The sequence below is a fragment of the Grampus griseus genome, assembly GCF_964374135.1.
Source record: "Grampus griseus genome assembly, chromosome: 3".
Classification (NCBI taxonomy): domain Eukaryota; kingdom Metazoa; phylum Chordata; class Mammalia; order Artiodactyla; family Delphinidae; genus Grampus; species Grampus griseus.
Genome location: NC_139019.1, coordinates 143,853,119 through 143,875,163, shown reverse-complemented (window position 1 = coordinate 143,875,163; position 22,045 = coordinate 143,853,119). Strand labels below are relative to the sequence as shown.

Here is a 22,045-nt window from a genome sequence, read left to right as displayed (position 1 = left end):
TTCCCCTCCTTCTCCCCTCCCCCTCCCCCTGTGTATGTATTAATATATGTGTATATGTAATATATTCGTATTTCCCCTTGGTCTGTTTCTCTGGAGAATCCTGACTGGTACAGGACAGACCACAGAAGGCTTTGCAGGATTTGAGCATGAGTTGGGTAGCCCTTCTCCAACAAGCAGTGGAAGACAGGGAAGGATTTTAAGCAGGGAGAGAGGCCGATATAATCAGCATAGTCCTAACCAGAGCCAGGCTAGAGCCCAGGGAAGGATTTTAAGCAGGGAGAGAGGCCGATATAATCAGCATAGTCCTAACCAGAGCCAGGCTAGAGCCCAGGGCGCCTGGCATGGTAGGCTCCAGAATCATCTGTGTCATGTTGCCCATCCTCCAGGGTCCTGAACCTCCCTGTGTCAGATGAGGATGCTGTCAGCATCCCTGAATCCCAGTGGTCATTTGTGCATTTATTCAACTGTTTTGCAAGTGCATGCATTTGTGGAGCACGGCCTGCCCTGCAGATGGAGCTGGGCCAGGCCAAGGGCACTCCTTGACACCACTGCAGGTTTTTGTCTTTTTAATACAAGGTCCTGTGAACAGCCTTTCACCACATTCATTCATTCATTCAACAAATATTTGAGGCCCTACCATGAGCTGAGCACACTGTGCTCCGGGATACAGCAGGAAACAAAACTGGCAAAACACCCAGCTTCGTGCAGCTTACATTGTAGTGAGGGCTGACTTCTCGGGCTCTGGAGTCCAACAGATGTGCGTTTAGATCCCAGCTCCTGAGCTCCCTGTTTATACCTCTCTGCGCCTCAGTGTTCTTGCCAACAAAATGGACAAATATACCCAGCAAAATACACCCCCCAATGCCAGCGGATTAAAGGAGATAACAGACCAGAGTCTTTCTCCCAAAGCACTGGCATGTACACCTCAGCTAATGCCGGTGAATTTTGTCTTGGTTTTGTTATTGTCCTTGTCATTGTGCTGTCTGTGAGATTGAGTAACATACCTCAAGCCACACAGCAAGCCCAAGCCATAGGCCCACCCTCCGATGTACTTGCCACAGGGTCTTCTAAAAAGACCCCAGCAAGGAGACTTGGGGTTTCGCTGTTTTGTTCTGGGTTTCAGCTTAGATGCCTCAAGTTTGCTAAGTAACTGTAGCAAACAAACGAGAGAGAGTCAGACAATGAGAAGCGGAAGAGGGTGAGAGAGCGCTGCCAGGCTGAGGCCAGACTCCTTCAGGCTGCTCCCTCCTCTGGGGTTAATTAGTCTCCCTCTAGCAGAGATGCTCTCTGGACCAGCGCCTCCCCAGCAGCCCTGCTCATTCATCCAGCTTCTGCCTCCCAGCTTCCCTCCATGCCACTCATCCACAAAGCACTTCCTGCAGGTGACCAGGTGGCGGCCCAGCACGGCTTGTCTCCCCTCCTTCAGCCTGCATAGACCTCGGAATCCCACCATGCCTGCAGCCTCCCTGCCCAGCGGAGAGAGCTGGAAGCCTCCCCTCAGATGCCTTCCCCTCCACCCGCCATCACCTGATGAGGGGCAGGGCCAGTGTCCACACAAAATGTAAATGTCCTGCAGGTGATGCTGGGCGAGAGGCGTTCAGGAAGCTCTCCACAACGCCGGCCCCTGCACCTGTCTGCAGTCATGGCCTCTCCTTGCACTTTGTTTTTTAGGGAGTCTGGGGGGGGGTTAAAATTGAGTTATAATTAGCATATAATATTGTGTTTGTTTCAGGTACATAGCGATTGAATGTTTTTATACATTATGAAATCACCCCAATAAGACCAGTTACCATCCATCATCATATACACCATATACATGATGTGACACATCATATATGATATGGTGTATGATATGTGTATACATCATATGCATCATATACATATAGTCAATAGACTGTATTCCTTATGCTGTACATCTCCTCCCCGTGACTTATTTATTTTATAGCTGGAAATGGGTATCTCCTAATCCCCTTCACCTATTTCATCCGTCCCCTGGCCCCCTCCTCTCTGGCAACCACCAGTTCTCTGTATCTGGGAGTCTGTTTCTGTTTTATTTTGGTTTTTAGATTCCACATTTAAGTGAAATCATACAGTATTTGGCTTTCTCTGTCTGACTTATTTTACTTACGTAATACCTTCTAGGTCCATCCATGTTGCTGCAAATGGCAGAATTTCATTCTTTTTGTGGTTGAGTTCCATTGTATATATACCACATCTTCCTTACCCATTCATCTACTGATGGACACTTAGGTTGCTTCTGTGGCTTGGCTGTTTTAAAGAAGACTTCTGTGAACATTGGGGTACATGTATCTCTTTTTTATAAATTTATTTATTTTGGCCTGTGTTGGGTCTTCGTTGCTGTGCGCAGGCTTTCTCTAGTTGCGGCGAGCGGGGGCTACTCTTCTTTGTGGTGCGTGGGCTTCTCATTGCGGTGGCTCCTCTTGTTGCGGAGCACGGGCTCTAGGCGCATGGGCTTCAGTAGTTGTGGCATGTGGGCTCAGTAGCTGTGGCTCGCGGGCCCTAGAGCGCAGGCTCAGTAGTTGTGGCGCACGGGCTTAGTTCCTCCACGGCATGTGGGATCTTCCTGGACCAGGGCTCGAACCTGTGTCCCCTGCATTAGCAGGCGGATTCTTAACCACTGCGCTACCAGGGAAGCTGGGGGTGGACATGTATCTTTTCAAATTAGTGTGTTCGTTTTCTTTAGATAAATTCCCAGAAGTGGAATTACTGGATGTATGGTAGTTCAATTTTTCGTTTTTTGAGGAAACTTCATACTGTTTTCCATAGTGACTGCACCATTTTACATTGCAGCAGTGCACGAGGGCTACCTTTTCTCCACATCCTTGCAGACACTTGTTGTTTCTTGCCTTTCTGACAATAGCCATTCTGACAGGTGAATGAACTGACCACAGTGTGATCTGCCCCACCTCCCGCTGTCCTCTCTTCACCCACCAGACTTTGGCCTCCCCAGCCTTTCCTTCAAGTTCAGGGCCCTCCCCAGGCTGCAGTCTCCTATGCTGCATCTCCTCCTTGGCTGCATCTTTCTGCAGGAAGCTTTGGGCATTGTCTGTCACTACACCTTGTTCCTTTCCTTCAAAGCACACATTGCAATTTGTAAGTTACATTACTTTATGTGTGTGTGCCTTCTCTCTCCCTCCCTCTCTCTCTCTCCTTCCCTTCTCCCTCCTTCCTTCCCACACACACATTAGATTTTTAAATGCCAGAAAATAGGCACCACCCCTATCTTATTCACCAGTATATACGGTACCTGGCACATTGCAGTTGCCCAATAAATATTTCTGCCTGAATAAATGACTACATCAGTGAATAGATTTCTCGTAGCTCCTCTGCCTGAGGGCATAATCTAAACGCGTGTGCGCGGCTGAATTTTAAGTCAGGTGATCAAGCTCCCTGAAGGCAGAAATGGGGTCTGGTTCATCTTTGTATCTCCCCCAGCATCTAGCATAGTTCTTAGAGCAATACGTATACAACAAAGATTGAGGACCAAAGGGACATTAATCCAACATGCCACGGCAACCAGAGGCCGTGTGGGGTCCTGCCCAATGTTCTGTGCCACGAGGATCCCTCAGGGCCAGCCAAGGGAATAAAGTCACTTGGCCTTAATTTAAGGTAATGCCCAATGCCTTACCTTTAAGGTAAGATAAGGACAAGTTGTCCCTAAAGCTGAGCCCGGTTTGGTCGTTGTGACACACTTACCCATATTGTATTTTAACCCATTTCATCCCATTCGGTCATTTTGTGCTGGGTCTGCTGGATGCCAGGCAGTGTGCTAGCACCTCATTACTCAAAATGTGGCCTGTAGACCATGAATGAGCTCCACCATCTCCCAAGAGCCTATCAAGGATGCAGACCCTCCAATCTGATGGCAGACCTGCTGGATCACAATCTGCTTTTTAGCAAGATCCCAGGTGATTCATATGTACATTACAGTTTAAGAAGCCCTGAGCTAGAAAAAGGTAGACCTAGGGTCTGCCTTCGTGGAGGCTGAGGCAGGCACGGCACCAACGAACAGCAGTAGCTGGATGTTGACTGTTACGGGAGAGGAAGCTATGCGAGCTTTATATCAAGGGAGAGTCACCCAGGAGATGAGAGCAGACCTTATAAGCCATCTTAAAGATTTTGCTATTTTGTCCTAAGAGCAACAGGCAGCCTAGGGAAAGGGGTCTACAGCAAGGGTGGGGATAAATGAATCAGCCCGTGTCCCCTCTTTAGGGTAGTCATAACGTTTGTAATTCATCATCAAAACACGACTTCCTTCTCTATCTTCAGCCACACTCAGGTGTCTGATGAGCAGGTTGGCACAGAAGCCCACAGTCCAGGCAGGTCTAGGCTCAGCCTTTGCCCATTCAGGAGGGGTCTCCTTCTGCTGGTGCGGCCTCATTCTGAACCCCGTCCCATTCTGCATGTGGTCTTCCTGCTGGGGAATGTAGCACAGGGCTCCAGGAACATGCCCTGTCTCCTCAGTTTCCAGATGCATATCAGAGATACTCAACACGGAATTAGGGTTCTTAATGGCTCAGCTCTCCACACACCCCGGTAGCTAAATAGAGGCCATTTGGAACTGTGATAAAACTGCAGTCAGAGAGACCTGGGTTCAAGTCCTAACTGAACCACTTGCTGTGTGACCTTGGGCAAGCGTTTTAACATCTCTGAACTTCTGTTTTCTCAACTGTGAATCCCTGCCGTGTAAGGGTATTGTGCAGGCCAGATATAAAGTGGGTGCTTTATTCAAGAAATAATTTATTGAACACCTACTGTGTGCCACTCTGTACACAGTCTTAGGGGGCTCCAACCCTGGGCAATTTTAGGCAAGAGCCCTGCCATCATGGAGCTTAGCAGCCCAGTGGGGAAAAGTGTCATTAATTGAACAATCACACAAATAAGTATTAGATGACAAATGTAGTATATGCTTTGAAGTGGGGGGAAAAAGAGCCATGAGAGAGCAAAACAGGGACCCAGTCCAGCCTGGGAAGTCGGGAGACGCATCTTGAGGTAATGGCAGTGTGCGCATTGTCTCTTTGCCCGACGTGACTCTGCACCTCTCTTTCAGGTACCTGGAAGGAAACCACTTAACAGCCGTGCCCAAGGAGCTGCCCACCCTCCGCCACCTGACACTCATGTAAGGAGCCCAGCGTTGGTGGGATATTTCATTTTCTGTCGTTAGGGAGCGCAGGAAACTGATGCAGAGGGTGGGTAGGGCGGCGCTGCAGGCTTTGGGGCATTCCTGCACTTTTCCCCCTGCGTGGAGCGGCAAGAGGCAGCTGGGAAGGATGGGCTGGCTGGATGTGCCAGGTCTTACCCAGTGAGGACTTCATGCAGAAGTACCCACATCCTGGCCTCATTGGTCACCTGTGGCACCTTCCTCCTTGGCTTGGAGCCTCTGACCTTCTGGTCTCCAATTAAATTCCCGAGATCCCTCAGTTTCTTGCAAGCTGTGGCTGTACTTAGGTTTGCCAGAAGCATAAATTTGGCATTTCTTCTTCCTCCTCCTTTAGTTACTCAGAAAATGTTCTGAGCAGCTGGTTCCAAATGAGGTTCTTTCAGGTGGGAGCCGCTCCCGGCTCCAAGTCGGCCAAAACCCAGGAAAACCTCTGAACGAGGAGCAGGGCTGCTGGGCATGGGCGGGGCCCAGGAAGCTGGGGAGTCCTTGAGCTTTGTCCCTCACTGCCTTGCCAAGAGGGCACCCAGGATCCTTGGGCAAGTGCTGTTGAAAGGTGCCCTATCTGCGTAGGGGGCAGGGAGCCCCGGAGCAATGGCCCTCAGCCTCAGCTGATTATATATCACAGTAGTTTGGGGTTTCTTTTAAATACTGATGCTCAAGCCTGCCTTACACCAATTAAATCGGAATATCTGGGCATGAAACCTAGGCCTCAGAGAACTAAAGCTCCCCAGATGATGCTAATGTACAGCTGATGCTGAAAACCACTGCCCTGGATATTTATCCTCGGGGAGAAGCTGGAGCTTGCAGTTGGCAAAGGACCACACTCCCACCAACCTCATTCCCCCAAGAGAGAATCTGATAAGATGGAATAAATGAATGCTGGAAGAGAGGGACGGTGGAGGGGCTATGAGGAGAAGAATTGATCAGGGGGGAAAAGCACTACAACAAGGAGAAATTGTTACCTTATGTGTTATGTTTTGCTGGTAGAATCAAATCGATGGATAGACACCACTGAATGTTTGAATAGCTGAATAAATAGATGAATGAATGAACGACAATTGGTGGAATGACTGATTGAATAAATCTTCAGTAAAAAAATGAACATTTGGGGCTTCCCTGGTGGCGCAGTGGTTGAGAATCTGCCTGCCAATGCAGGGGACACGGGTTCGAGCCCTGGTCTGGGAAGATCCCACATGCCACGGAGCAACTAGGCCCGTGAGCCACAACTACTGAGCCTGTGCGTCTGGAGCCTGTGCTCCACAACAAGAGAAGCTGCGATAGTGAGAGGCCCACGCACCGCGATGAAGAGTGGCCCCCGCTTGCCACAACTAGAGAAAGTCCTCGCACAGAAACGAAGACCCAACACAGCCAAAAATAAAAATAAATTAAAAAAAAAAAATGAACATTTGGACTAATGGGTGGATAGGTGAATAGATGGATGGGTGGATAGATGGATGGATGGACAGCTGGGCCAACAGATGGACAGATGGGTGGCAGATGGACGGATGGATGGATGGATGATAGATGGGTGGATGGACAGATAGATGGATGGGCTGATGGACATATGGGGAGGATGAGTGGATGGGTGGATGGATGGGCAGATGGATGGATGGGAAGGTGGGTGGAGGGGGTGGATGGATGGATGGGAAGGTGGGGGGGGTGGATAAATGGATGGATGGGCAGATAGGCAGATAGGTGTATGGACAGACAGACCAGTGGATGGATGGATGAGTGGGTAGACAAATGAATGGGCAGATGGGTGGATGGACAGATGCATGGATGGACAGATGGACAGATGGGTGGATGGATAGATGGATGGATGGATGGATGGTTGGATGGATGGATGGATGGATGGATGGGAAGATAAGTGGATGGACAAATGGATGGGTAGATGGACAGATGGACAGATGGGCAGATGAATGGGCAAACGGACAGATGGATAGATGAACGGGCAGATGGGTGGACGGACATATGGACAGGTGGATGGATGGATGGATGAATGGATGCATGGATGGGTGGGCAGACGGGCAGACGGATGGGTGGATGGATGGATAGCAGGCATGCATGCATGTGTGAAAGTTGGGAATGACCCCCTCTGGATGCAACTAACAGTACAATGTGACCCTTCTGCTTACTTTTCCTAGTGACCTGAGCAACAACAGCATTGGCACGCTGACCAACTACACCTTCAGTAACATGTCCCACCTCTCCACCCTGTGAGTACAGTGAGCTGCTGGGATTAACATGGGCCTGATACTAAGGGCATCCTTCCTCTGGCCCCTCCGGCTTCCATGCTCCGCTCTAGCGATCCTCAGGGCTGTGGCTGACCCAGCACAGGGCAGACCTTAATCATCAGAAGGAAAACAGTAGGTCAGAACTCCACTGTCTGGGCAGTTAGAGAGGAGTTGGCACCTAATTACTTCTGAAAAAGTTCCTCTTTGGAATACCTTCTGTGATTTGTGAATTTTCTCTCCCAGTGAGGGTTTCCCTACACAATTATATTTTGCTCAGACCCCTTTATTTCCCATTAGCTCTGTATACTGTGGGCACTCACCATCTGACAATGGACGGAGGTGATGGCAAAGCTGGTTAGGGAGCCAGCCTGCTAAGGAACATATGAGGAAACTGGGAAATGAAGCCAGTGAGCTTCCTGGAGTGATGGGGAATGTTTCTCTTTCCCTTATCCCTAGGATGCTTTTTGTCAGTCTATTAAAATTGGGAGGGTAAAGAAACCGTTTGCTTTGACTGGTCCAGTGTGGACAATGCATGTATCAGCAGCTAAGAATAGGAAGAACCAACAGAGCCTGTGTGTCCTCTTCCACAGGATCCTGAGCTACAACCGGCTGCGATGCATCCCCATCCACTCCTTCAATGGGCTGCGGTCCCTCCGAGTGCTGTGAGTACCCCAGTGCGCTGATTTCTACTTATGCTTCGCTGGGTAACAGCAGGCAGGACTGAGCACTCCTGTTGCCTGCTCTTCCTTGCTCAAAGCCCATTCTACCCGCCATGCGTCCCTCCCCTAACCCAACACTCTTAACTTGCTCAGTGGGGCGGAGAGAGCTCATACTTAAGAGTCAGTCACTCCCTGCTCCAGCTCACTTCCTCTGTGGAACCTGGCACACATCACTAACTCCTCTGAGTTCCCACTTCTTTATGTGCAAAATGGGACCCATAGCACATCCCTTGCAAGGATTAGGATCTGCAATTCTGTGCAATTCTATTCTGCACCCTAGCAGAGCACACCGTGCAGCACTTGGCCGCTCTTCTGATGATCATTACATCACAAGTGGTCCCTCTGGCTTCAGAAGGGCAATGTTAACACTGTGAACCTCTGCAAGGAAACCAGGCTCATGCGACGGAGAGCCCAAGCTGGAAGCCAGCGGCCAGGGCCAGGGCACACACATAACCATCCGTTCACAACCGAGTCGACTCATAAAACATCCTTAAAGTTTTAATAAGTTGCCAACATTTAAATATCAGGAGGTTTCTCATATAAATCCCGATTTCTACACTCTCTTGGAAAATGGAGAGACCTGGCCTCCCAGGGCTCCCCTCTGCATTCCTGCAGGGCTGAGCCGTCCTGCCCCTTTGAACAGAGTTCTGCAGTCTGCAGCCTCCACGTCACCCACCCATCTCTTGTCACCTTATGATACCTGCCTGGCCCTGGCCTACACAAGGGGAGTGAACAGCCAACTGAGGCAGATGAGCTCTGAGCAAAGGCAAGATAGCCACGGAGTCCCCTGCTTTCCAGGCATGGCTCTGCCCCTCCCTAACTGTGTGTCTTCTCATCATGAAATCAGATAACGATGGTAGTGGCCTCACAGGGTCTTATGAGGATTAAATGAGATACTGCACGTAAAGCACTTAGCACAGCTCTGGCCCATGGTAGACACTTTATATTCATTTGCTGTGACTGTTCTCACATGAGCACTTGCAAGAGCAGGAATGGTACCTCACTGCCACCCCAACCCCGGGCCCACTGTCACCTGATATCTCTGCCTGCCCATCTTGCACCTATTTTGTTGGCAAGGGAGGATCCTTGGAATGATATTCCCATGAGAACAGAGATGCCAGACACTCTGCCCCCAAACCTATCAACTTCTTTCCCTTCTGGCCCATTATGACTATAATAGTGAAAACCATATTTTATGGGGCTTTTCACGGTCATTGCCTCATAATGCTGTGTGGTTGAGAGGGTTATGTCCATTTTAAAGATGGGAAAACTGAGACCCAGATTGGTGAAGTCGCTGGCCCAAGATTCAGCAGTCAGGAGCTTGCAGAATCCAGCCTCCTGACTCAGAGCCCTGGGATCCTTCCCAGGACCCAGTTACGGTCGGCAAACAGCACCCAATGAGCAGGTCCATTTCGGAGCCTCCAGGCTGATGTGATTTATTGAGGCCCACAAAACACCAGTGTCAGCGACAGCTCCCGCCACATGTCATCTGTGCTGTTATTAAAAATCAATTCTGTGGGGGGCAAAGAAGTACCCGTGCTGACAGTGTGCAATCTGTTACTGTCACTTATTTTATTATCTATCTTCTCTGGGGAGCTCGAGAATGGAAACATCAGCAGAACCCATTTCCCTGTTTCGAGTTGAACACCACGGGAGATGGGCTCATCTCATTGGCTGGGACTGGACCTGCTGCCCCCCCCCCGCGCCATCCCCCCTCAATCCCAATCTATTGTCCCCCATCCCAGTCTTCCAGTTCTGGGCATAGCTTGGCTGCCAGGGGGTGTGACCTGCCATTTCAATGGGATCCGTGTGCCTATGTTCATAATTAGAGTAGTTCTGGTTGGGACAGCTCAACATGTGGAAGGGAGAAAGAGAACGTTTGCCTGTCCATCTGTCTGTCTACCAGGGTGGTGGGGTGCACATCACCCCCCTGTCCAGGATTTCCTCCTTCCTCAGCACCTCGTTGGTGTCACTCCAGAACTAGTGCTGTCATTAGTTCACCAGGAGTCCACATAAAACATCCAACACACTTGTGCTTGCTGCTTGAATTCAGAGTGAGTAGGCTTTTCGCACCATCATTTTAGAATCATGGGCTCTTGTAGATAAAAGAGGATCTTAGAGGCCCTCATTCCAACTGTCTACCTCAGTGGGGAGCAACCATTTTCTGCATAAGGGCCAAGGCAGGAAAAATTAAAGTGTTTATGGGCTGCGTTTCTTTTATGGTATTTGTATCCTTTCTCCCAGTAATTGCACATCTAGGAATTTTTACGAAAGGGTATCCAAAACGAGAGAAAGGTTCTCTGCATTAAGAGCTTGGTTGCGCTGTTATTTTTAACCTAAATTTTAAATACTACCCAGAAGGCCACAGTGGGGAAATATTTAAGTAAAGCGTGATGCAACCAGTCGATGAAGTGCAATTATTGAAAGAGGAAAACTAATAGCAGAGTGGGAACCTGTTTACCACATTGCATTATGTGGAAAAATAAACCTAATTTGTATATTGTTACAATTATAACTGTATATATGTACAATTGTAACATATATACAAATTAGGTTTATTTTTCCACATAACACTATGTGGTAAACAGGTTTCCACACTGCTATCTAGTAACTGTAACCATATCAATTATAACATTGATAACCATGAAGAAGGACTGTAAGGGAACATGGGCACATAAATGAAAAGAAACATTGGTAGCTAATGGCTAATATCAAATCATTTCTGTCATAAATGAAGACAGAGTTAAAGATGAATGAAGGCAGTAACATATTTATAATTTGGGCGGTTGGGAAGCAAAACAGGATTTTGGAAATCAGAAATGGCAGTACCTGTAACGGCATGTGGTCATTCGTATATTCTTTTCTCATTTCTAATGGGTTTCACTAATTTGATTAGAATTTCAGAAATAACCGGAGACCCAGGGATGCTGGCAGTTTGGGGTGAGGAAGGAGGATAAGAGCAAGGTTCAGCCACAGACGAAGGCCAAAAAGTGTTCTGGAAAGCAGCAAGAAAGACCTGACATTTAGGAAGGAGAGAGAGAAGGAGGGGAGAGAGAGAGAGAGAGAGAGAGAGAGAGAGAGAGAGAGAGAGAGAGAGAGAGAGAGAGAGAGAGAGAGAGAGAGAGGGAGGGAGAGAGAGAGAGGGAGGGAGAGAGAGGGAGAGAGGGAGAGAGGGAGAGAGGGAGAGAGGGAGAGAGGGAGAGAGGGAGAGAGGGAGGGAGAGAGGGAGAGAGGGAGAGAGAGAGAGAGAGAGAGAGAGAGAGAGAGAGTGAGAGTGAGAGTGAGAGTGTTGGTGGATATGAATACATTTCAGAGACAGGATATTGGTCAAGGAGCTTTGAGAACAAAACTTTGTGTGAAAATGTGCTTCTCCTACCTCACTCCTAATCTAAAAATAGCCAGAAGAGAACATCCTCCTGGACGTTCTAGTCCTTTTTCGGAGATCTGTGTGTTCCCTGATCTTTGCGCCGAGCCACATGCCTGGTGTGCGTGTGGTCCCAACTGTCACCCCCCGGCCCCAGCTGCAGGAGGGCCACCTGGAATCAGTTAGCGCCAGGACTGTGTCAGTGTGTGCTTGTGAGGGAGCGAGCGGGATTATCATTCATCATCCGTATTTTTTTAGCTCCTGTTCCCTGAAATAAGACTGTGCTTGCTGTGTATGCACATGCGGCTATGCACCACTGCTCAGCAGGTTGCATGGACCCTCCCTACAGCATCTCTGCAAAGGGCTCCATTTGCCCTTTTGCTGGATTACCTTCAGAGACTAAGAGCTCGCTCGCTTCCCAGACAGCCCCATTCCATTTTTGACCAGCTGTTGAACATCAGGCGACTCTGGTGAGCCAAAACGTGACTCCTTGTGGTCCCGGTTTGGCCCTTTTGTGCCACCAAAAAAAAAAAAAAAGTTTAATTATGAATTTTAGAAGTGGGGAGTGAGTCTCAGAAACCCTGTCCAAACCATTCATTTATAAGACAAGGAAGTAGACTCAGAAAGGTTTACCGACTTGCTCAACATCGTTCACTTCTTCATCCTTTCCTGAATGCCCACCGTGAGCTAAATGCTATGCTAAATACCGCAGCGGGTGGGGCACAAATAGTGAATGTAGCACAGTTCCCGCTTTCAGAGAGCACACGGTCTAGAACGAGAAATAGACAACTACAGTACAGGGTGATGCCTGTGAAAGGGCCATAGGAATACGAGTGAGAGGCATGGAGGCCAGTACTGGCCATCAAAAAGACTTTGAGAGAGAGTTATCACTGCTGACGTTTGTTAAACCTTGACTATGCACTGCACACTGGGCTAACTGCTTTAGTTACATTGTCATATTCACTCTTCCCATCAATTCTATGAAGACTATACCACCATTATCCCCATTTCCCAGATGAGGAAACAGAGGCTTGGCAAAATGGAGTAGCTTTCCCAAAGTGACACAACGAGGAGAGAGTGAAGTTGGGATTTGAACCCAAGACTGTTTCCTCTCAGAATCACTGCACTTAACTTCTGCTCCCAAGGCTGAGTCTGGGATGCCAGAGGGAGTTACCCAAATACGGGTGGGAGTGAAGAACATTCTAGGCAGGGAAAATATAAATGCACTGGACAGAAGCCTGGAAGTCAGGAAGGGCATGTGCATGGGGGTGGGGGGGTGGGATGTACAGGAAGCTCCAGGTGTGGCTGGAATGTGGCTTCTGGGTGTGAGAACAGGAGGAGATGCTGCCGACTAGTCATAAGGTGGGAGTGGAACCAAGGCTGGAACCCACGTCTCCTGGCTTCTAGCCCAGTGTTCTACCACCTTCCATCCTGCTCCGTCGTAGGTTATCATCTATTTTTATTGCCTCTCATTTCAGACTTTTCTTGAAGACTGGGTGGGGGGGACACGGCCTTTTAAAAAATGGAGTGTGTTTTTCCTTGCCCAGAGAGGCCTGGGATGAGAATTAATGAGTGGGGTGGCATGAAAGACATGGGCCGAAAGGTGATGGACACAGGGCAGCTCTGGCAAAGTTCAGTGTGTCTCCTGGAATCCTCCACGGGGCTCCTTTGGGATGATAGGCTGCATACCTTCACGCTTCTACTCTAAGCAGGTAACGCCTTGAGAGGAATGGCCCCAAATATGTCCAAGAACACAGAGGGGAAGGAGTCACGACGATGCTTGCGATAATCGTGGCTGACCCGAGTGAGGGCTTACGTGTGCTGGCCCTGCACTGCGTCCTGCACCAGCTGAACCACTTGCATTGTATCTTTAAATCCTAGCTTAGGAAGCAGTATATTAGATCCCTTCCTGACTAAAGGAAAAGAAAATCAGTTCAAACCACCTTAGGCAGAAAAAGAGAATTTATCGATGCAGGTAACTGAAAAATGCAGTCGTAGGTATCAGATTCTATGGCTGGATGCAGGTACTCCAGTGGTCCTGTCAGAAATGCATCTCTTTCTGCCTCTCAAAATGAAACTGTCTCTGTCCTAGTAGTTCCAAGGAAAGCCCCAGAAATATCTCTCAGTGGCCTACTTAGGTCACATACTCAACCTCAAACCAATCACTGTGACTCCGATTGGGCAGACCTGGTCCATAGCTCTGCCCATGAGGCCAGACCACTTGGACTCAGAAGTGGGGAGGGGTGATTCCCTAATGAAAGAGGGAGGAACTGTTACAGAAAAGAGGAGAATGATGTTGATCAACCCATACCCCCCAAAATGTATCTACTATAAGTAGATACTAAGAATTCCTCTATTTTAGAGATGAGAAAACTGAGGCACAGAAATAATGTCAGTTGTTTCAGGTCACACAGACAGTGATTATTAGAATAGGGATTCGAACCCAGGCTGTCTGACTCCAGACCTTAAACCCCAGGTCACCTGGGAGTGGCCTGTGTTGCTCAGAAGAGAATTCACCCACCCCATCCCACATTTAGGATGAGGATAGTTCCCGTCATCTATCATACAAACTGTGAGCACCTAGAGATTCGGAGACCCAGATTCAGGCAACCCAGAACGGCCAGGGAGTGGTTATGCCCTCCAGTTGCTCTCATGATGTCCTCATCTGCATCCTGAAATTCCCTAGTCTGCCTTAACGCCTCCTAAGAGTCAGGAGGGAAAAAAGAGTCCCGGATGCTTGAAGATGAGTCATTCCCAGTTCAGAGGTGCTTGCCTGCACCAGCTCCCTGTGAGGTGTAAGGGAGAACGAGAGGGCAAGGGGGAGTGCTTAGTGCTTCCTGGGAGGGCACATTTGTGCCACTCCCCTGGCATCCTTTAGGAGGTGGTTGGACATGCAAGAGTCCTTCCTTGGGGGCCAAACCAGGAGCCAGAACGTGCAGTGTAGGCAGATTTCTTTAGCGTTGTCCCAGTAAATTACAGCCCCATCACTCTGCAGTTTATAGAGACCTCAGCGGATCAGCTCATAATAAATGGGAGTGCGACTTGCAGGGGTCACAGTACCAAAGCTGCCTTTGGGTCATTTGGTGTTTTTAAATTAGGGCTTTGTGCCTCTCCCGGGGCCCGAGCCGCCTTCGGAAATGCTTAACAGCGGGGCTGGGTGCGTTCGCCAAACAGCAAGCAGCCGTGAAGTCATCCAAGTTAATAGCAGACGGGAGCCGGTGTGATTCATAAATAACCACATGGATTAGAGACTAAATGGTACTGATAAAAGTGTGAGGAAGAGCTTCTAGCCCCTTCTTACTCAGGGAGGTGAGAAGCTTCCACGAACACTCTTTAGGGGACTGGGTACCCTCATCCTGCTGTCCTGGCTGTCTAAGCTTCAAGGAAAGCTTTCACACTGCCATTCAGGGAGACCAGGGATCTGGGGTGGGGGGGCGCTGGCGCGTGGGTGTTAGAAATGCAGAACCTCAGGCCCCACCCCAGACCCACTGAATCAGACTCTCTGGGAATGGGCCTCAGAATCCGCATGTGTATTAGCCCTGATGCTCAGTCAGCTTGAGAGGCCCTGCTCATTACTAAGTGTAATTAAGCTCACATCTATATTTCAGCCGAAGACCCAGGGCAAGCTAACATCAGTTAAAAGGGAAACAGAAGAGCAGATTCATAAGTTACTATCCTGTTTACACTTTCACAGTCAACGTTAATCACCCCCTTTGTTTAACTAGGGCTCCCTTCACAGCCCAGGGGACAGTACCCAGCAGCCACTAAGGAAACCCTTGAGTTTCTACGAATGTCACTCCTTGCATCTCACGGGCCAGCCCCAAAGTGAGTCAGCAGTTTGGGGATTTTTTTGTATGCAGTGGATGACTAATCCTTCCATGGAGGGTATAACCCACGAATTGTGGATTTGCTCATGTTGTTACTTGAGCAGCGGAGCCGTGTTCCTTCCATTTTTTTTCAAAAACCTGTTCTCCAGGCACTTATTGAAAGCTCAGTGTGTGCCACCGCCCTGCAAGTGAGCATAGCTCCCAGCTATTACACCGCAGGGTGGAGAGAGGCATGATTAAAGCCAAGCAGGTTGCCTGGCCCCTCGGACACACTGTCGGAGAATGCACTCAGGTGCACACAAGAACAACACCCACGTATGTGTGTGGGTAATGCCACACCCTTTCCCATAAAGATGAGTGTCTGGCTCCGGGGAGTCTCCCCAGGAGCTGAGTGCCCCCTTCTCTTTGTCTTCTGGGATTGATAGCATTTCTCAATCTCCCTAAAATCTCTCTAGGTGAATATGAAGGGAACCAGTTTCTCGATCTGTACCAGGCATTGTTCAAGACCTTTTACAAATACTGATAAGGTTAACCATTTAGTACTTAGAAAATGCCAGGCTCTACGTGGACTAGTGTACCCACAACCGAAGGTACCTTCTGTGGCAAATCTTTTTACCTTCTTTCATTCCCATTTTATGATAAGAAACCAAGGCACAGAGAGGGTAAGTAACTTTCCCCATAGTCACACAGCTGGTAGGTGACAGAGTCAGGGTTTGAATGCAAGCAGCCCAGCTCCAGAACTTCTGGTCTCAACCATAGTTCTTCACATTATCTCTGAAACCCCAGTGCCTTCACTAGATTGCTCTCTGTCTCCATGTTTCAGGTGCAAAAATGGAGGCCAGGAAAAGGAAAGTAACTCACCCAACGTTCCGCAGCTGAAAGGGACTGATTTCTGATTCCATCCCAAGTCCGTCTGATTCATCTTTGTCTTTCCCTAACCCTCTACTCCCAACATCCCTGCTGCTGACCTGGGCACGGAAACATCAGTGCACGTGACATGAAGGAGACATCCCCTCCTGCTGCTGGCAGTGGGGCTCTGCGTGCTCAGAGGCATGGCTGGGCCAGCCTGGGACGCCAAGAGAGTGTACTGAGTTCAGAGCTGTTACTGGGGGTTAACTTTTTGACCTGTGCTTCTGCTTCAGAACCCTCCATGGCAACGACATCTCTAGCGTTCCCGAAGGCTCCTTCAATGACCTGACCTCTCTTTCCCATCTGTAAGTAGCCCTGTTTCTCCCCCATGTGCATCTCCTCAAAACAGAAAAGATTATAATGCCAGAGATACTATCAGTGCCACCACCTCAGTATGGTTTTTTCCATAGGAATAGTGTGTGTTTTATTTACAAAAATGTACCCACATTGTGCACATTGTGTGTTCTCTGCTTCGGATGCCTTCAAAGACATAATCAATTATGTAAACAATGTAAATATTTAATAAGAACGAACATAAAACTCTTACTGTGTGCTCAACACTTTAGATGAATTATCTCATATTTCTTACAGCAGGAAGGCGTTTTTATCTCCTTATTAGACATGAAACTGAAGTTAAGAAAGGCTGAAGAACTGGTCCAAGGGTTGCACAGCTAGTAGGTGGCAGAGACCTGGTTCAAATCCAGCTTTGCCTTGATGCCAAAGCACATCTTCTTTCTACACTCGGCATCAGGTAGTCCCCTCCCATTTTACACAGGGGAGACTGAGGCCCATACATATTAGGTATTACATACCTCTGCCGGTGAAAATGCTTGAGTGTGTATACCTGCTGTCTGTATATTTAATTATTTTTGTATTGTGCACATATATAACACTGATATATTACGTATGCATATCATAAAACATTCAAAAAATAGAAATGTTAAAGGCTATGGTTAAAAGTCAGCAGAAGTTTTCGTATTTTCTTCCTCAGACAGCACTTTAGAGGTGTCTGCACTGGATGATACCATTTCCCTCCCCTGCACTTGTAAGCTGAGTGGTACATGGGAGGAGAACTTTCCTTCTACTCTCTTAGGCTCTGTGGCCGGCCCGACATAAGCCAGATTAACAGGAGAAAAGCATACAAATGTATTTAATATTTTTATGTGTATGTGGGAGTCTTCAAAAGGAGAATGAAAACCCAAAGAAGCCATTGGGCCCCAAAGCTTATATACCATTTTTACACAAAGAATGATGAAGCGTGGGGCTCTGACACGACAGAGGAGCTTGGACTGGGGGCGGTAAATCATGGGACCGGGACTAGGAAATCACGCAGAAACTGATGGAAGATCAGCGTTATTTTAGTAGGTTTGTTTGTACAGATCCATTTTGGTATCAACTCCCTTCTCTTCCTGGCCCGGGGAGGGTACCTTTCTCATAGGAAATATGACCTGCTTTTAGCTAGAAACAGCATCTGCTGTTTCTCAAGTGCCTTCACCTCAAAATAGTCAATAGACAGAGCGGCATATTTGGGGGTGGCATGTTCTGAGCTCCTTCAGTGGTCTGAAGCTGCTTCCTAGGTTGCCGGGTATCAAAACCTTCTCTGCAGAGTACATCCTCCAGTGCAACCTTTAGTGGGGCAAGAGAGCCAGAAAATCAATGGCCAGAGGTCCAGGGAGCCTCCTGGAGGGGCTGAGATTGGGGGTGAGTTGAGGATGGAATCTTACCAGGGTAGGTGAGGGCAAAGCCTGAGGGATGGGAGGGGCTTGGGTGGGGTTAAAACATCTGCAGGGATTGGAGGTACAGTCTGGAGTTACTGACTTCACCCCAGTGAAGTCTCTGCTGGTCCTCCTGTCAGACACCCCCAATCTAGCCAAAGTCTGAAAATTCTGCTTTTCCAGAGGACCAAGACCACGGGGCCTATGGGCCAAGCTGGGCGGGGGAGCCTGACTTCCTGCTCTGCCTCGTAGGGCACTGGGAACCAACCCACTCCACTGCGACTGCAGCCTGCGTTGGCTGTCGGAGTGGGTGAAGGCCGGGTACAAGGAGCCTGGCATCGCCCGCTGCAGTAGCCCCGAGCCCATGGCTGACCGACTCCTACTCACCACACCCACCCACCGCTTCCAGTGCAAAGGTAGGTGCTGACTCACCCCTCCGCCCCTCCCTGCCCCCTGCAGTGTCTGCTGTATCCCCAGCAGCCTGTCAGAGCTATAGGCATCTCCACAGGTGTGACTTCTAAAACCGTCGCCCTGTTCTTGCATTGGCCACACAAAGACTCAGATGCTGAAACTGATGTGGACCCGCATCTAAGGGTCCACTTGTCATTCGCTCCCCTAAGTCCCTCTGCTGCCATTTCTACATATTCCTCGTTGACCTCTTACTCTACATATTTTTGCATAGTTGAGAAAATCTTTAACCTGCATTTTTTTTTTTTTTTTGGCGGCACGCGGGCCTCTCCCTGTTGTGGCCTCTCCCGTTGAGGAGCACAGGCTCCGGACGCGCAGGCTCAGCGGCCACGGCTCACGGGCCCAGCCGCTCCGCGGCACGTGGGATCTTCCCGGACCGGGGCACGAACCCGTGTCCCCTGCATCGGCAGGCAGACTCTCAACCACTGCGCCACCAGGGAAGCCCTAACCTGCATTTTCTACCCAGCAATCTTAGAGCATAAGCATTTTCCCGTTTTACTACAGCACATTTTGGGCACATGAGATTTTGATTTGACTGCATGATTATGATAACAAACTACTACTGGGTTCTTATTATGTGGCAGGCATTATGTTAAGCACTTTTTCATGTATTATTTAATTCTCACTTTCCGTGGAGTCGTTTATTGAATTCCCCAGCACCTCTGTGGGGTCTACTTTAGTAGTAGACTTCCTTTTAAAAAGGAGAAAACCGAGGCTTACTGAGGTTAGATGACTTCTCAGGATCACACAGTTAAGAGAATTCCAGGTCTTTCTGATTCCAGAGTGCATGGTCTCAACCACCAAGCTGTAACACTCCATCGTAACTTCTTTAACCAGTTCCTGGTTTTGAACTTTCAGAGTATTTCCTTTTTTTTTTTTCTGACCACAGCTGCATAAATGTCTTTCTCTGTTTAACATTATGTCCTTAAATAAGATTCAGAGAACGGAAAGTACGGAGCCAAAGTATATGGTCATTACTAAGGTTTTCACACTTAACGCCAAATTGATTTCCAGAAAGGGTTGTAACCAATTTTCACTCCCAGTAGCATCGTTTGAGTGCATTTTTCATCAGACCCTTGCATTATTTTATCTCATTTTGTAATCATTGCTAATTCAATAGGTAAAATATTATATCCCCTCATGTTTTGTTTTTGATTATTGGGGGAACTATTTTTTTTCCCAAAAATTTACTTTCCGTTTGTACTACACATTGGCCTGTTAATGTCCTTTGCTCATCTCCTAAGGCCTCAGTGTTTATTCTGATTTACAGATACACTTTACCTCTAAAACTTCACTGTGTCCCTGGAACACATAGCCTCCCTGGAACAGACGATGTCTCTGTTCTTCGGTGAAGCCAGAGTTGAGCCAGCTGGCATTGGTTCTCAATCAGCCCATTCTGTTCACCCCACCCACAAATGGTCAGACTCACCCTGCGGTCAGTCTCAAGCCAATCTCCAAACTGATGACTGTTATCCTGGGATCATTTAAAGTCCTGACATGAAATAGGGCCTGATTATCCAGGGCTTTGTCAACACTGGCTGCAGCGGTAGCACAGCCCCTGTTACAAAGCTCTGTGTAGGGACGTGGCCTCCCTCCCTCCAGCCCTGATGGCCGAGGAGAGCAGGACACAGTTGAAACTGTAATCCCTCATCAGCATCGTTGCTGTGTCTTCCGGGCCCATTTCTTACTTCTTCCTGCCGACTCAAGGGTTCTACAAGGAGAACTTCCTATGTGGTGTGTGCCTTTGGCCCGGGCACTGTGCCCTCCTTAGCCCTGCACAGACTATGAGGAGGGGTGTTTGGGGAAGGAAAAATGAGAGGTCCAAATGGAGCCTGGGCCCAGAGCTCCCCGAACGTAAAGAGATACACAAGGGGTTTCTAATTATGGTGCATTGTTTGCAGATTAGCACCAGAATCAGCTCAGGCTAATTACCGTAATTGATTTGACTGAGAAGTGCTTCTGAATGATGTCCCGCTGTGATTTTTTTCCTCTCTGGATGACGGCTGAATTAATGGGACTCTAGCTGAACTGGATGTGCTGGCTGCGGAGGGCCAGCTGCCCTCTGGACAGAGATGGGAGGGGCCAGAGCAGAGGAGGAGGGAGGTGTGACAGTGAGCCTACCTGGGGACCTGCCACCAACACTCTGGTTTTGCTGTCCAGGGCCAGTGGACATCAACATTGTGGCCAAGTGCAATGCCTGCCTTTCCAGCCCATGCAAGAACAACGGGACATGTACCCAGGATCCCGTGGAGCAGTACCGCTGCGCCTGCCCCTACGGCTACAAGGTATGACAGGAGGCTCCGCCCCCTACCATCCACGGTCCAGGGAGGGGCACTGTTCACTGCTGACTCTCCCTTCCCCAAGGACAGTGGATAAGTCCACTTCACAGGTCACTCCAAAACAGCATTTGCCAGCAACTCTCCCGTTCTCCCCAGCACTGCTGGGGGCTGCCCAGTTGTATCCCATTCACACCCGTCATAGAGGACCCCATGTAGTCTCGACAGTGATGCAGTGAGATAAGGAGGAAATGTAATATTTGTATTTTCTTCCTTGAACATGGGGAAATTAAGTCTCCGAGAGTTAAAGTACCTCCAAGTAGAGGCATCCCTTGAACCCACCACACTGACCTCCCTCCGGGGTGATTCCCAGGTCCTCCCCCCACCTCCCTTCCCTGTCCTCAGGACAGCCAGCCCTGGAAGCACTGGTTCCAGCTTGAGGAGGGTACAGGGATGGAGGATTAAAAGGCCAGCCTTCACAGTTGACAGGCTCAGATCAGCCAACAAGGGCTGGGATGGAGATCCCAGTTCTCCTGTCCTCCCCAGAAATCCAGGCTAATTCCAGAATAACCCTTCCCTCCTTTCTTCTCACCCAGCAGCATCTAGAACATTATCCTGCCTCCATATTAATGTCTATAAAGTGTGGACGATGTGCCAAGCACTCTGCTTGGCATTTTAGTCATCTTTTCCCCTGTGAGGAAGGACTTATTGATTCCCATTTTACAGATGTGGAAACTGAGCCTCAGACTGTTGAAAGGGCTTGACTTACTGGCCCAAGCTTGTAAGCAGTAGGGTTGGGTTAAGACCCAGGGCTACATGATTCCAAAGCCCCCCCCCCCGACTTTCGCCTGGAGGTTTCCTGAGTAGCTGAACCCCTCACTGCACCTCACTGGGGTCAGCAAAGCTGTGACTGGGTCCTCTTCCCCAGCACCCTCCTGGCTTCCCAGATTCCAGCCATCCCAGGGCACCCATCTGAAGGCACTAGGCACATCGAGAATTTCAAGACAGTCCCCAGCCTGTCTGATGCACCCACCTGGTAAAGCTGAGCAGGAGGGAGCTGGCATCCCCGGGTGTCCTGTCCCCAGGGGGATTTATGTGTATAGTGACAAGCTTGAGGGGCAGACTGCCTCTGGGGAACGGGGCTCCCTGGTGGCTTTCTCAGCTGTAGCTGTGCTTCCAGTAGACAGTGTCAGAGTGCCACCTATGGGCCTGAGCCTAAGAGAGCCAAAGGCTTCCTATGAGGCCAGTCGGACAGCCTCCCTGCCCCGGGCAGCCAACCCCAGGCCTCATACCCACAGGAGTCCCAGACCCACGCCCCTGCACACACACGTACGTACACACACACACACAT

General features: G+C 49.1%; 1 protein-coding gene across 1 annotated transcript in view; it reads left to right on the top strand.

The window, feature by feature from the left end:
• The window catches only part of SLIT3 (slit guidance ligand 3), a 598,723-nt gene that overhangs the window by 535,931 nt on the left and 40,747 nt on the right, over positions 1 to 22,045 (top strand). The window contains exons 21-26 of the mRNA XM_082650871.1: positions 5,072 to 5,140; positions 7,327 to 7,398; positions 8,007 to 8,078; positions 16,469 to 16,540; positions 18,203 to 18,366; positions 20,579 to 20,703. Coding sequence (XP_082506997.1) covers positions 5,072 to 5,140; positions 7,327 to 7,398; positions 8,007 to 8,078; positions 16,469 to 16,540; positions 18,203 to 18,366; positions 20,579 to 20,703 — 574 coding nt within the window. The remainder of the gene's footprint in view (positions 1 to 5,071; positions 5,141 to 7,326; positions 7,399 to 8,006; positions 8,079 to 16,468; positions 16,541 to 18,202; positions 18,367 to 20,578; positions 20,704 to 22,045) is intronic.